This window comes from Fukomys damarensis, unplaced genomic scaffold (assembly GCF_012274545.1).
Source record: "Fukomys damarensis isolate Sample0158 unplaced genomic scaffold, DMR_v1.0_HiC HiC_scaffold_15, whole genome shotgun sequence".
NCBI lineage: Eukaryota > Metazoa > Chordata > Mammalia > Rodentia > Bathyergidae > Fukomys > Fukomys damarensis.
Window position 1 is genome coordinate 52,884,227 of NW_022900927.1, and position 16,910 is coordinate 52,901,136.

At 35.5% G+C, this 16,910-nt stretch overlaps 1 protein-coding gene across 2 annotated transcripts in view; it reads right to left on the reverse strand.

Annotated features, from left to right (window-relative positions):
* Positions 1–14,305: 14,305 nt before the first annotated feature.
* The window catches only part of Kera (keratocan), a 6,529-nt gene continuing 3,924 nt past the window's right edge, over positions 14,306–16,910 (reverse strand). For both annotated transcript variants that reach the window (XM_033763516.1, XM_010633350.2), the window contains one exon: positions 14,306–14,478. In XM_033763516.1, coding sequence (XP_033619407.1) covers positions 14,306–14,478 — 173 coding nt within the window. The remainder of the gene's footprint in view (positions 14,479–16,910) is intronic.

A 16,910-nucleotide genomic window follows, 5' to 3' on the forward strand; every position in this document is an offset into this window, starting at 1 on the left:
ACAAGTTGTTTGGAATTGAAGATTTGAAGGAAAAAGCAGAAGCAACAACCAAGTTATTTGAATATTCGACTGAGGAACAAACTCATGTATGTAGAAAGAAGAGAATTCCTACAGACATTGGGCTTATAAAGGAAGGTGATGTGGGCTATCATTTGATTTTCATCAGAGGCTCAGTTGAGCAGTTTTGTTATATAAATGAGTGAGTAATCAGATACTGTGATATTAAAAACATGACAGCATTCACTGGAGGACAGTAACCTCCAAACTGTGAAATCCATAACTTCATTTACATGTGCAAGTCTGATTGTACTCCACAAGTTATTTAGGTTTAATGGGATCAGACAAGTGACCATATCAGACAGGGTCCATATAAAATGCCTTCCGCTTCCTGTTGTAGCTCCCTCTAGTTCTCTACTCCCCGCATCATTATGCTTACCTCTACTTCTTAGTGCTTGTGACACACTTCCCCCTCATGTAAGGCTTATGTAAATACAGCTAAAGATTTCAAATCTAACTGCATGGCATTAAATCTTTATTGGGGTAATACTGACAGAAAATATAATACAGTGGTACCTCAGTGCAGTAGTGCTTTAGTTTGCACACAATTTGGTTTTCTAAGAGAAAACTTTGGCAAAATTTTGTCTTTCTGTACAAACTCTGTATCAGATGGCAACATGACCATTGTCATCTTTCCCACACAAAAACAAACGAGGCCATCTTTGCCAAAATCATAGAACAAATTAAGTTCATGAACCCAGGTAACACCGTATCTGTGTCACGTTACCATTAGTAGCCAATTAAAGGCTTTTGAAAACTTTTGAAAAAGAATAAATACATTAGAGAGAAGAATTCAAGATGCTGTCAACTGTGGATGACAGAATTCAACATCTTTTTGGAAGATGATAGAAACGGGTGCAAATATTTTTTAAGAGGTGAATCAGAGAGAACTAAACTTCAGCTCAACATTTGTTATGGGATAGACACTTTTAGTCACTTTCTGGTCCCTCAGGTGAAATAGCGGATGGCCTAGTGAAGAAGGGGACGGTGCCCAATCAGGCCTGGGATTTGCAGTCTTTTATCTATCACATCTGCCCCAAATGCTGAAAGTATGGACTTGTGCCGCCGAGTCAGCCGGAACTCGTCATTGTTTATTTTCTTTCAAAACACTGGGCAAGTTTAGTCCTTCTATTGGAACGTGAAAGATGACAGTGGTACATATAAACTCTGGAAGCTTCCACCAAACTAAATAAATATGCATTTAAGATTTTATAGGAACATTTATTTCTGAGTCTGTATTTACTATGCTCATCTAAGATATGGAACCAGCCATTACTTTTCATTGGTGATATATAGTCACTCAAATCATTTTCTATTGCTTTCTTCCTAACTATATAAAGACTCTGTAAAGACTCTTAATTTGTAGAAGTAGCTTATCTTATGTAGAAATCATATTTGTTCCAGTCCCCAATGCAGGGTTGGTACCTCTCAATCTGGCTAATAACCCAGTTTATACTCTCAGTAACCAATACCTTTGTCATGGCATTGGTAATACAGGCAAGAGGCCAGAGAACAGACTATGAAGCACGTTCCTGCCCCATTGGAACCAACCCTTGGCAGCATAACGTACGCTATGGGTAAATTTTCAGATTTGTTTTGCACAAAACTATTGTGGTAGTCATTTTATTGTTTTGTTCTTTTTCTAGAACATTTTTAACTTCAGAAACTTTTAAGAACGCAGACAACTAGTTTCTTTCTTCACTTGAAATCAGTTTATTCAGTTGAATTTCACAAAAAAAGTTCCTTTTTGCAAAGGTAGAAAAACTAAGTATGCAATTTAAGGAAATGTATCTGTGATTTTATAGATTATGTGTTAGATTTGTTGAAATTTTTGAGTACTAGAGTATGCTTTTTACTATTTTTTTTCTTTTCTCATTATAGAAATATTCTCAGAAAGACATTGTTCTGTCTCAGACGTTTAAAGAACAATCACTTTAAAAGAATTTTGGTAAATATGACCAATCAGTTTTGCTAATGTACAAATTATTTCCTATGCATATAATTTTCAAATATTACACAAAATACTATTTGGTGGGGCACAGTCATTTTAATCTCATAATGTTTTAATAATAGATTGCTATGGGCATATATGTGGTGTGATTAGAAATGACAGTGAATGTTTATATTTTAAAAATTTATTCCAGCAAAATACTTTTAAAATACTCCTCCTTTTTTAACACACATCCCATTGTTCCTACCACTTTTGAAAGCACTTCTAGAAGTCCTCTTTCATGAATTTCTGTAGACTAATTTGATGCCCTGAGTCAATCAAAACATTTATTTTCATGATCTTTTTTACTTTGGGGAAAGGCCAAAAGTCACACAGTGCCAAATAAGGTGCCTGAGGTGAATGACAACACACTCTGATGTTTGTACAAGCCTGGCTCTCTGTTTAGGTAACATTCATCCATAGAATTCATCATATATTTAATCACATCACTCTAAAAATCCTCTAAGAAAAGAGGATTTCCAGAACTGCTTCAAAAAGTGGAAAGCTCAATGGGATAAGTCCTACGTGAAGGGGAGTCTTTGGGGAGATTGATAGAAATATGTAGTATTTCAATATTTAAACTCTAACTATCTATTTTAATCACTTCTAGTATGTATTGCTTGAAAATAATCCCATAAACATGTTTTCAATCCTAATTTTTCATCAGAAGAGTTATGACAAGGGATTTTGAGCGAGACTGCTCAGGTTTGATGGTTATATGTCATTCAGCAGCTACTCAAAACTGTATAACATACGTGCATCAGCGTTGTTAAAAAATGTCATCATTTTGCACTGATTACTCATTCCATTTTGCTGGAACAATCTCTGAGCACTTGCATTTGAGATTCTTACTAAACTATCCTTTCTTTTCCCTTTGACTTTGATAACATACTTCCTCTTTACTTTGGCATTTCTTTTTCTTAGCCAATCTCAGAATTTTCTGATTTCTCAGCACCAGACTTTTAAGACGTCTTCAACTACACACTCCAGGTTCACAACAGCCTTTTTTCCTCCAGGTTACATATATTTAAATCCCCTCATTACCTGGAATTCACTGTGATTCTTTTCATTCGAATTATTTGTCCTTCACTGATTTTGTTTCTATCATTATCCAGCTTCAACCTCCACGTTCGTCTTCATCAGCCCCATTCTTTTACTCCCAACTTTCCTTGAACCTTTGCTCTTCCCTAGTAACAAAACAAATCTTCAACTTGGATCAGTTCACACATTCATTTTTCTCATTTCTGCAGTTGTAAATTAGCCCTGTAGGGGAAGAAAAAAATCCATGCAATTATGTGTATTGGGTTGCCAGCTAATAATAAATTTCCAATGTACCATTTAATACATTTCCAGTGCACCATTTATTCAAGATTTTCTATGTGCCCGGTGATAAAAGCTGAACATCTGTTATGCTTCTTACTTCTCAAAACAACTCTGTAAGTGAGTTGATATTATTCCCTGCTTTACAGGTGAGAATCTAATGCTTGTAACTGTTAAGACATTAGCCAAAGATCAAAGAGTTACTAAATAGGAATACCTCAGATTTGAAATTAAATGTTCGATCCAGGACAGTACATAACCATTCTACCAGAACCATTCATTTTCAGTATTTTCTGCTAGTCTTTTGTTGTTTTCTTTATCATTTTGATTTATTTTCTTCATTTAATTTTAATTGGTATTTTTACTTTGCAGTACATACTGATTACACTAATTGTGCACAATTTATGCAAGTACATAACATACCTTAATTTTTTATGTACTCCTGTCCCTTTCCATTTACTCCGTCTTGTTTTCTATTCCTTTTCTTTAGATTCCACAATATTCTGTCACTTGTTCTACTTTTTTGTATTAATTTAGTATTTATACATTCCATATTTCTAAATTATACTAAACTTTGAAAAAATTCACCCTTTAATTTTATATTCCTCCTTGCCAATGCAGGACACTTAGAACTCAGCTCAGAGTCCTAACATACAGCTCCTAAAACATTTGTAGATGAGGACTGTTTTGGCTTGTCTAGAAGTCCCCACCAACCCTCATGTGCTCATAGGAGTTTTGGAGGTGGTTAAATTAGAATATGTTTATGCAGATCAAGAGTGTGATTCTGGGGTTAAGGGTGTAGATAATAGAAATCCTATCCTGGGTATAGGTGAAACCAAGACATAAGCTTCTAGCCTGGGTGGAATATAAGGAGACAAGCAAGAAGGCAGGCTTGCTGCAGCTGCTTGCTGCCTCTTGTCTACTCTACCATGAACTGTTTCTCCTTTGTGATGCCACCCTGTCTTGCAAGCAGCCAGCTATGAACTGAAATCTCTGCAATCTGTGAGCTGAAATAAACCTTTCCTCTTTTAACTTGTGGGTGTCTGATATTTTGTCTCCATAGTGAGAAAAGTAACAAAGACAAGGACACTAGGAAAATCTTTTGTTCTAATATCTGATGTTTGACCCCGAGTCCATTCACAGAGCCACCAATCTCCTAAATCCCATAAAATTTTCTGAGTGATAGGAGAATCTTACTTTCTAAGGAAGCATTTCCTAGTTACTTCAGGTTGGGATCTAGTTGCTAAGAAAAATAAAATTTTTAAATAAAAGTTGTAGTTCTCTGTCCCTTTCTCTGGTACCTAGGAAAGGAGGAGCTGAAGGTTGAACTGGCTCACCAATGGAGAAGGATACATTCACTCGCACCAGTGTAAAAGAAGCCTCCACTAAAAAGTGAATAGAAATAAAGGACAGGATTAGAGAGCCTACAAGTTGCTGAACACGAAGAGGCTTGGGAGCGTGCTGCTCCTGAAGGATCTAGGATCTCTGTCCCCTTCCCATGCAGCTTCCCCTGTGCATCACTTCTTATTGACTTCATCTACATCCTTTGTAACAAGGTTATAATACAGTGGACCCTTGAGTTACAACTGGCCTGACATGTGAACAACATGGGCTATGACCAGAATTTTAGTTTTAGCTTATGGCCCAAGTCTTGAGTTAGAGCCCAAATGCTGGAAAATTGTGCTTCCAGATGGTCTCAGATATATATTTAACCCTTAAAGAGTTCTGAAAGGAATATTACAAAATCCTTTCCCACTGGGGTTGAGAAATCCTGGGCCAATGACTCTCTAAGGATACTGAGATCTGCCTGGAAGAAAGTGTGACCTAAAATTATATTGGAGAGCAACTTTGAAGGCAACTAACCAAAGTTAAAACCAGCTCTCCCAAACCAATTGAATTCGGAAGTCAAGGGGCCACTGTTAGCTAGTAAACATAAGCAGAATGATTCCCTAAGTCTTCTAGCCATCGTACTAAAATAATCAAACCTTTGGATAGAGTGTGGGATTTCAGTTTATATAGGGGACACTTTGTACTCAGTTTTGTGGACATAGCACCTATGGGGCCTGACACTATTAAGTGTCAGAATTGAATTGAATTGAATTGAATTATAGAAAAACCAGCTGCTGTCTGCAGAAGAAATTTCTCCACATGTATTCTTATCCAGATGGAACATTGTGATCTGTGTGTAAGAGCAGGAAAAGAAAGAAGATGTTTGTCTTTCTTATTTTTAAACATACATATACATATGGGCACATACATACACATTAACATGTACATCTGATTATTTTTGAGGGTTAATTATATTCCATGACATCAGCATTATAAAAAACGTGATCTGGAAATTTTCTTCTACAATGCTAGATTTTTATTTAATCTAGTGTTTTATTTTTAAGAAAATTTGGGCTGGGGATTTAGCTCAGTTGTTCTGGCAACTGCCTCACAAGTGCAAGGACCTGAGTTTGATCCTTGGTACCAAAAATAATAATAAGAAGAAGAAGAAGAAGAAAGAAAGAAAGAAAATTTGTTCAAGTTAAATAAGAGTCTTTTATAAGGTTATCATAAAAAAAATCTATCTTTACTTTTTACACAAAGTTTTTACACTCATTTCATTCTTCCTTTTCTTTGATCTGTGTTCTGTTTTTTGTCTTGCTATGGATCAAGTTCATGCTATTTACATAGAAAGATTATAGATAATATTCTTTCTTGTGTTTTGGTTAGGTACTTAAAATGACAGATTGCACAATTATTAAGAACTCAAAATGGCATGAGTTTTTTTCAAGTTATTACTCTTTTTATAATAGTAACAAAATACAGGAAATTCAGAGAAATATATTATTTGAAAAAGCTGTAGTGACTTTATACATATGCCAAAAAAAAGAACATCAAATAGGAAGACTAGTACAATCTTTATAGTTTCATCTGCCAATACTTATAGTAAACTTTGCATTTTCTCAGTTTGTCCCTTGTCATGAAACAGTCTTATGTCAATGACATATGGATATCTCAATGTGGGATTATTGTAAGAAGATTGAATGAATTAATAAAATCCAGAAAATATAAATCCTTCCCAGCCTCATCCAACAACTTCATAAATTAAAGCAATTGCAAACTATGACCACAAGTTAGTAATCTTTTCTAAAATATCTCACTTAGCAAATGTACAACCATTTATGCTATTTTGCAAGCCAGAAACCTTACGTTCTCATTTCTTTCATCATTTTCTGCAAAGATCTAGCACCAAATCTTGACAAGCTAATTTCCTAGAACTCACATTTATCCAACACTCTGGTGACACTGTTGTTAGTCTCATACTCGAGGCTTGATTTTTCTAATTGACACTGTGGCACTGAAGTCTTACTGGGTGCGCTCACATATAGTCTTGGTTGCTTTCACACTGGGGTACCAAGAAGAAACACATGCACATCCACACCAATGATGCAGTACTCACCCTATGTCAGGAGCTCTTCTGGGCAGCTTACATACTCTAATTCATTGACTTCACCATAAATTAGGTACTATTATTGTCTTTATTTTATAAGTGAAGAGAAACAGCTCCAGAGAACGTGAAGATCCCACCCAGGACCACATAGCAGCTAAGTGGCGAAGCGGGGTTTAGATGTAGGAGTTTTAACTTCAGTGTTCACCTTCTTTGTCCATCCATGATGTTGTTCCCTCTCAATGAACAAAGTGCCTTGTGCTTTACACTCTCGTGTGATTTCCAAATTGTTCCCAAGAACTCATCTTTAAACCACGCCTGGAATGTTCTATTCTTCCACCTTGTGTTACACACTTTTCATGATTTATGTTATCTTCACATCATTTTTTTCATCGTTGAGTTTATTGGTACATTTTAGGTATACGGTACAGTTATATTCATCATTGGGATCTTGGACCTTTACATGACAGGTGGTCTTGGTTCTCACTTTTTCCCCTTGTCCCTGCCCTCACTTCACCCCTTCCTCCCCTCTCCCTTTACAAGCACTATATTTCCATTTTTTCATTTTCTCATATTTTTTCTTTCTCCTTATTAGCTTTCCCCTACCCTTCCCACTTTCCCTACACCTTTAGCCCCTTTCTTCCTATTTCACATTGTCCATTATATCATTAGGATCTTATGTACTATTATAGTTTATTCACACCAGAGAAACTATTCAGTACTTACATGTGTGACTTACTTATTTCACTTAGGAATATATCCTCAATATGTATCCGTTTTCATATGACTGAATCTAGAAAAGCTTCTATCAAAAACTATGATTAATTCCTTTGCAGCCTGCAGTTCTATGTTAATAACATTTGTAACAGATAAAATTCTACATATTTTGGGGATTTTTTTGTTAATTTGTGTTTGTCCACTATAGGACAAACTGAAAAAAAAAACTTTTGTGTTTTATAGAATGGAATGCATATAATACTGAATAAATATTTGAAATAAATACAAGAAGATAGAAGAGAAGAAGGAAGGATATTCTTACAGTTTAAAGCTTTGCAAGGAATATTTTAGAATAATCTCATTTCCAGATAAGAAGCCTTTTTTATACTGTTTGTCTTCTGGCATTGCTCTTTCTTTACTTGAACAGATCAACTGATGAGTTTGAGCTCAAGAAAAATTGACTCCATTGCTTGGCAACATTGAATAATTATACTTGTTCCCATCTATGACATCAAGTCCCAAGATCAACATTGAATACTGTCCTATAGAATACCAAGCTATACATAGACCAGGCCTTGACTATACATGTGGTAAAGTTTAATTTATAAAACTAGGCACAGTAGAAGATTCATAATGACTAATAATTGAAACAATTATTGTAAACCCCTGTGAAGTCGTGGTTCACAGTTTTCAGGCTCAGTTGATGGCAGATGGCAGAATTTTCCTCTGACTAATAATTGTTGGAGGAAATGCCAACAAATTCAGAGAAACTGCAAATGCCCTCTGCAATTGCTTCTTTTGGTGGTAGTTTTGCAAGTGGCCAACCTGAGAGCATTATTTAGCTCTCCCTTCTGCGGACAGGCTGCTGCTTTGTAACCAATATCCAGCAGGTGTACAGCATTCCTGCATCTAACAGGTCAGTTACTGTACCTCACGTAGCTATGAATATTCTTGGTTTTGTTCTTCTTGATGCCCTAAGATCCCCAAGATGCTGCCAGAACACTTTGCACTTCTAAGACTTTATTTATATAGAATGTATTGAATTAAGTTACATAACAACAGGAGCCATAACATATTTATGGTCTACACTATAAAAATAGATGTAGGCATTTTTCTGACCATATCTGAAATTTGCAGTTGTACACAATTAGCAGGTGCTCTAGAAACCTAAGACCTCCAAATTTCGGGGGTCCATTGAATGTCAATATAGCATAGTAAAAGTTATGTGAAAGTGGTATCTCACTCAGCACCTTAGTGTGCTACACATACTCACCTGTCTCATAACAAGGATACAAAATGATTCAATGCCTAGGGGATGAGATGAATGGCAGTGAAGTCTACCTCGGTGACACAAGCAGTGTGAGTTGGCTATGCAGGATCACTGGAACACAGGCACCATAGCTAGCTGGGAATGAAGAAAGTAAAACTATGGATAAGTGGGGAACAACTATATTAGAAAATCTGCCTAAACCTCTTGCTAAAAAATGACTCCTTAAAATTTTACCCATAAGTTCTACTCCTCAGTTGTGATCTTCCTTAAAAGTTCTCACATGAGATTTTTAAAAACTTAATGTTATTCTTTTTCTCACCACTGATTCTTATTTTCCAACTCTGATATCTATCTACTAACCTATAGTTTATGACAGAATTTTATATGACATTATTTTCATAATTATACTTATATGTGGAGATATTTTAAAAATATTTATTTTCTGAATGTACATTAATTTGATTACTTGTCTTCCATTAGCATTTCAAAACTATATTAAAACATGAAGAATTGGTTCTTCGCCTTTATATCCAAATTAGTTTTGGTGAGAAAATAGATAATACTGCAACTTATTTTTCTGATAATTCACAATGTAACAGGACATACGTTTTTGAAGATCTTTGTGGTAATCTACTGAACTTTAAACTTTTGATCCTGAGTATATTTTGGAGGGAAATAGATCAAACTTATAGGCTATTTGAGAAAACTATTTGGAAAATACATATGAAAGCAGGAATTGATCACTCTGAAATATTTATTGTATTATCTGGACAAAAAAATCAACAACAAAATACTAGAACTGAACCAAGCTTTTGAATGAATGGACTTAATAGATGTCTACAGAGTGTTCCGCCCCACAAAATCAGAATATACATTCTTTTGGATGCGCATGGGTCATTCTCCAAAATAGATAATATACTAGTTCATAGAACATGTTTAATTAAATGAAAAGGAATTGAAGTTATCCCATGTATATTATCAGACCACACTGCAATTAAACTGGAGAACAATAGTATAAGAAACCCCAATAACTTCACAAACACATGGAAATTGAATAACACTCTACTGAACAATCATTGTGTCACAGGAGAAATTAAAGAAGAAATTAGACAATTTTTACAATTTAATGATAATACCAGTACAACATACAGGAATCTATGGGATAAAATGAAAGCAGTTCTATGCGGGAAATTCATAGCAGTAGGTGTCCACACTAGGAAAATAAAGCAAGCTCAAATAAATAAGGTAATGGTGAATCTTAAGCTCCTAGAAAAAGAAGAGCAAGACAAACCCAAAGCTCATACAAGAGAGGAAATTATAAAGATCAGAGTAGAAATCAATGCAATTTAGACTGAGAGAATGACACAAAAATTAATGAATTGAGAGTTGATTTTTCAAAAGAATAAATAAAATTGATAAAACCTTAACCAAACTTATCAAGATAAGGAAAGAAAAGGCTCAAATCCATGCAATGAAGAATGAAAAAGACAAAGTCACAACAGATCCAACAGAAATCCAGAGGATCATCAATACCTACCTCAAGAATCTTTATTATAATAAAAGAAAATGCAGAAGAAATGGACAGATTTCTAGATATATAAAATTACTAAATTTGAATGAAGAAGATAAAAAAATTCTAAACACCCCAATTACAATCAGGGAAATTGAAAACATAATAAAATTTAGCAAGAAAGAAAATCCCAGGTCCTGATGCTTCACTGCTGAATTCTAAAAAACATTTAGAGAAAAAACTATTGCCACTATTCTTTAAACTTTTCAATGAAATTGCAAGGGAAGCAATACTTCTAAATTCATTCCTGTAAGCAAGTGTTACTTTGATTTCAAAACCAGGAAAGGACCCAACCCAAAAAGAGAACTACAGGCCAGTCTCTCTAATGAACATAGATGCAAAAATCCTCAATAAGACACTGGCAAGCAGAATACAGGGGGTCATCAAGAATATTATACACCCTGACCAAGTCAGATTTATCCCAGGGATGCAAGGGTGATTCAACATATGAAAATTAAGAAATGCAATGTACTGTATTGGACAGAAAGGACAGAAACTATATGATTATCTCAATAGATGCAGAAAAAGCATTTGAAAAGATTGAACATCCATTCATGATAAAAAACCATGCACAAAATTGGAATAGATGATCTTTATCTCAACTTGATAAAGGCTATCTATAAAAAAAAGCCTGCATCTTATTAAATGGTTAGAAACTGAAAACCTTTACACTAAAATCAGGAACAAGACAAGGACATTCATCATCCTGTTTGGAAACATTAGCCACTGCAATTAGACAAGAGAAAGAAATAAAAGCAATAAAGATAGGAAAGGAAGGAGTTAAACTCTCTTTATTTGCTGATGATAGTCTACATAGAAGACCCCCCAAAAAACTCTAACAAAATAATTCTAGACTTCATTGACACATTCAGTAGAGTAGGTGGATACAAGGTAAAAACTAAAAATCAATAGCCTTCTTGTACACAAATAACAGCCTTGCTGAGAATGAAATTAGAGAAACAATCCCCTTAACAATAGCATCTAAAAAAATGAAATATCTAGGAAACAATCTAACAAAGGAAGCAAAAGATCTCTACATCGGGAACTACAACACTCTAAAAAAAAAAAAATCCAAGAGGATATGAGAAAGTGAAAAGACATCCCTTGTTCCTGGGCAGGAAGAACCAATATAGTGAAAATGGCAATGCTTCAAAACTCCTTTACAGATTGAATGCAATCCGGATTGAAATCCCAGCAGTATATTTCACAGAACTAGAGAAAGCAATCCAAAAATTCATTTGGAATCAGAAGAAACCTAGAATAGCAAAAGCAACTCTAGGCAATAGAGATATGGCAGGGGGCATCACATTTACCAACTTGAAGCTATACTGCAAAGCCACTGTGATAAAAACAGCATGGTACTGGCAAAGAAACAGACCTGAGGATCAGTGGAATAGATTAGAAGATCCAGACACAACTCCAGACATGCTCAGCTGTCTCATCTTTGAGAAAGGAGTCAAAAATTCTCACTGGAAGAAAGATAGCCTCTTTAACAAATGGTGTTGGAAAAACTGGATTTCAACTTGCCAAAGTTGAAACTAGACCCCTTTCTTTCATCATGCACTAAACTAAAATTCAAGTGGATTAAAGATCTAAACATTAAAACAAAAACTACACTTGCTAGAAGATAAGGTAGGTGGAACTCTGAAAGACAGCGTAGAAAAAGAGTTTATGAACAAATCCTCAGTAGCATGGCAAGTAGGGCAAAGAATCAACAACTGGAATCCTTTTTTTTTCGGTACCAGGGATCGAACTCAGGTCCTTGCACTGGCAAGGCAGATGGCAGAACCGCTGAGCTAAATCCCCGGCCCTATGAGATCTCATCTTTTTGAAAAGCTTCTGCACTGCAAGAGTAATCACCAACAGAGCTAAGAGACAACCTACAATGTAGGAAAAACGTTTTAGCAGTTATTCCTTAGACAAAGGTCTACTATTTAGAATATATAAAAACTAAAAAAATTAGATCCACCAAAAATGGGCATCTGAAATGAACAGAAATTTCTTAGACAAACAAGTAAAAGCAGCAAATTAACATATGAACAAATGTTCAACATCACTGATCATTCAAGAGATGTGGATAAAAATAACATTGAGATTCCACCTCACCCCAGAAAGAATGGCTGCTATCAAAAAAATCAACCAATGAAAGATGCTGCTGGGATTGTGCGAAGAAAGGAACACTTCTTCGTTGTTGGTGGAAATGCAGTCTGTGCAGTTTGGTGCAACCAGTGCACAAATAAATATGGAGATACCGCCAAGTATGATTAGAAATCCCATTTGACCCAGCTCAGTATCTTCCCTAAAGAATTAAAAGAATCATACCACAGTGATACATGCTCACCAATGTTCATAGAAGAACAGTCTGTAATAGCTAAAACTTGGAAACAGCACAATTGCCCATCCATAGGAGACTGGGTAAAGAAGATGTGTGCATGAGTGCGTGTGTGTGTGTGTGTGTGTGTGTGTGTGTGTGTGTGTTTAGTGGAGTACTCCTCAGCTATAAAGAGCAAGAAACCAGAGACATTAAAGCTATGTGGATGCTCATTGAGGCTATACTTTTAAGTGAAATAAATAGGATACACATGTGTAAATACCAAATGGTTTCCCTGGTGTGAAAACCTTAAAGTGTAAATAAGGATCAAAATGTATAATTGAAATTGTGTAACAGGGAGAAAAGATCTAAAAGAGTAGGCAAGTGGGAGGGGCAGGGGAAAGGTAAGAAGAGAAAAGAAAAAAATATGAGAAAAGGAAAACCACGGAAACAAAGTCTTTGTAAATAAGGAAGGAGGGGGTGAATAGAGGGCCAGGGAATGGGGAAAAAAATAAGAACTTGTCCCACTTAAAGGTACAAGATCCCAAAGATGAATGTAACCGTATTGCATACCTAAATTGTACCAATAACTCAATGAAAAAAAATAGTACATGTATTACAAAATTAGAAAGTTAAAGTATACTTTATTATGTAATGACATACTGGGTTGCGTTTTTAACTCATGAGAAGAAAGTATGTCAAATAAGAAGAACATTATATTTTTCCTGTGTTTACAGAAAGGGTAAGGAAAAGGAAGAGAGAAGAAAACACATTTGTATATATTCATGCTAGAAAAATAAAAATAACTATTAATATTACATTTTTTATTCTTATATGTTCCTAAATGAAACTTGCTAGTTATTTTCTCAAAACATATATTTGTTTCATTTGTTAGAAAGCCTTTCCTCTTTTTATTTATAAATACAAAATCATGGACAAAATAAGAATTGAACAATTTGCAATTCAAAGTGTTAAAACATGATGACTGTGAGAAATTCTTTACAATAAATGTAAAATTTAGAACTTCTTTAATTGCTAGAAAGCATGGTGTTCTATATCTAAAAGAAACATTAATAAAATGGTAGTGAATTATAGGTGTCTTCTGCATCTTTGTTGTTCAGTATTAAAGGACTAGAAATGCCCTTTCGTGCAGCATTTGACTCACTTAGTACCCATTCTTGATTTAAATCCCACACTTGTATTCCCAAAATCCTTTCAGCAATTTTCATGTGCTCCATCATAATCACAATAAGGAAAACTTAAGTTTGCTCCTAATCTTGCTACATCTTCTTTAATTCCCATAGTTGTACTGTACAGATAGCACCAGTATAATTAATTTTGAATATACACAAATATGCACTTCTTATTTCACAATGTGAAGGTATTACTTAATGTTAATAATCTGTAAAAGAAACAAAGGTAACTATCTTTGAGTTGCTAAACTATCTTAACTCTGTGTCTGATTTATTAATTGAGAAGCAAATCAATACAAGCTGCACTGTATGCCACTGGCAGAAGTGCAGAAGCATCTTTGTGTGGAAAAAAAGAACCTGCACAAGTGAAAATGGCCCCCAAGAGCCACAGGAAATTTTAGCTCACTTCAAAGCTAATTCTGGATTTGCTAAAAGATGTCCTTAAATAATGACAGCCTGAAGAAGCTTGAAGCAGGTCATTAAATCCATTGGGATTGGAGGTTGGATTTCATTTCCATCCAGACGGAGGTAGCTCAGTTGAGGTCCGTGAATGAAAGCATCTTGTTCTGCATGCAGTGTGGTAGGCGTAGGGCATATCAGAGAGACATTCACACCTAGGGAGTCAAAGATACCATGAGTGGTTAGCTGGGACACAAGAAATAGTAGAGGAGGAAGAGCAAGAAACTCCTGCAGAAGCTCTAAAGGAGGGTCTAGGTGGCATGAAGAATAAAACTGGTAGAGAAATAGACCCCTTTTTGTATGGTAAGTGGTAATACCCACCTGTTTTCAAAAGATAACCAGGTAAAAGCATGAAATATATGTGTAGCCATGTCACTCTAAGGTCTACTATATTTATTACAGAACACTAGAAAGGAAATATTGTTAAGAGCTGCGCTGTGAACTGAGGTCATGAGACTTATTACCTTTGCTTGAAGCTCTCCGGTGAAATAAAAATGTTCAAATTGCCAAAGGATGAGACCGAGATGGAGATAATTGTTCAGACCTAGCACTGAATGACTGGATAGGTGTAAGTTTGAATGGATGGTTAAGTGGAAGGGTGAATAAAGGGGAATTAATCCCATATAAGCTAAAATGCTTGAAAAGTGCACTTGCAAGATGCACGACACTGTAGGATCATGAGTTTTCAAAAGAGTAATTAACACAAGTTTACATATGTAATATTTCCAGAACCCAACCTTCACTTTCTACACATACCAATACATAATTGGGAGGGAAACATTTGCCAAGAATTGAATTACAAAGAATTGAAGCCAGGAAATACCCCCTCAGCCTTTTCACATGGAGAAGATGGGAGAAACCGTGCACCTGCCTTGGACCAGAGCCCTTGACATCAGATTCAGGAGCCGTCTCCAGAGAGATGATTTGTTGAACTAGCAAACTTCAGAGACGTGTACAACAGCTAATCTCAGTCATGAATTCATATACTGCACTGCCTCTGGATTCCTTCTGGAAGCTGTTTTGAGCAAGAATCTTTCTTAGTTAGACCCACCTAACTTGGGCAATGCCTCTCCTCTCTGTCCGTTTAGTTCATACATATTCATTTTTTGAGTCATTTTACGCTTATAGCAAGGTTGCTTTGTTAGAACCACATGCCAGTTTGTGAACTAAATTAAGGAAAAACCTCAAAAATAGCAGTGCTGTAGTTTCAAAGGTTTTTCTTATATATTTTTCATTTCATAGTTACACAGACTTTATCAGGCAACGTTTATTCTTCCTCCTACCTGGATATTATGGAAAGGGTAGGCTCATCCTACTCATTTTTCTGATACATGGAGCGCATTGCCTAGGGAGAGAATAGTCCTTTTCAGTGTGTCGCCTCATATCCTTACCACGGTCTCACTCAAAACTGACATGTCTGAATGAGTATCAGAAACAGGTATTCTAAATTTAACTATTTTTCATGAGTTAATTATGGTGTTTCTCAGAGAATGACAAGAAGTAAATTATCTGTTCTAAGTTAAAAAATATAACAAAAATTTAAGGTCCTTAAGATATTCGGAAGAAATGACTATTTTATTTGGATTACATGAGAAAATTAACTGATAAATTCCTAAGACCTGTCATACAAAATATATGTTTATTAGTTTTATTGACTATGTGGCAAGAAGAGCCAAGTACTTTACCAGTTATTATAACACAGTGTGGTATAATTATAAGCCAATAGTTACAGCCAGGGAAACTTTATCTTACTTTTACTTTCTTGGAATATAGAAATAAGCACATTTTATATCGATATTAAGAAACAAATGACCGAATTTGTCTTTATTGGTATTGTTGCTTTTCTGCTTTTAGAAATGCTTTTTAGACTCAAACTCAGTGGGACTGGGAAAAAGTTCATAAGTAGAAATCCTAGTTCATTTTACTTAAAATGAGAAGCTCTAATCTCAGGTTCTGGCAGTTATAGTCACAGTCACTCTTTGTCCTTCCGCAACTATCCTCTCCTTGTTGAGCTTTCATTTCTTCTTGTGGAAATTTCTAATAACATCATGCAAGGTCCTTGCAAGAACAGAGGGTTCTCAAGTCATGAACCTACAGTGTTAAAACTCACAGAAATTAAATAGGCCTCCGTCCAGACCTCCGGAGTCAAAACCACTTTCACTTGGACCCAAAAACCTGTGTTTTAGAGGCCCTCCAGGTGATTCTGATGAACACTAAGATGAGAGAAAATTAAAAATTAGAAACATCTGACTAAACACTTTGACACCTCTCTCTAAAATCTGGGTGCAGGAAGGACAGAGTGCACTATCTCAGCTGTGCTTTGAATACTCTATCTCACTCCTAAACGTGCACATTCTCAAATTGTCTGGGAGGAAAATCCAGTTCACAAATGGGGAATCCCTGGAAGTTGACGTCCACCTGAGTTGTCTGTAGGTCTTTTCTGTCAGATGAGAAATGGACCTGTAAAGGCACGGGAGCTCTTATCAGGAAATGCACAGCTACATAAATATTGGCTATTGGCCACTGTACTACTTGGTACAGCTAAACAGATTTTTCTATGAACAGCTTTTTTTTTTTTTTTTTTTTT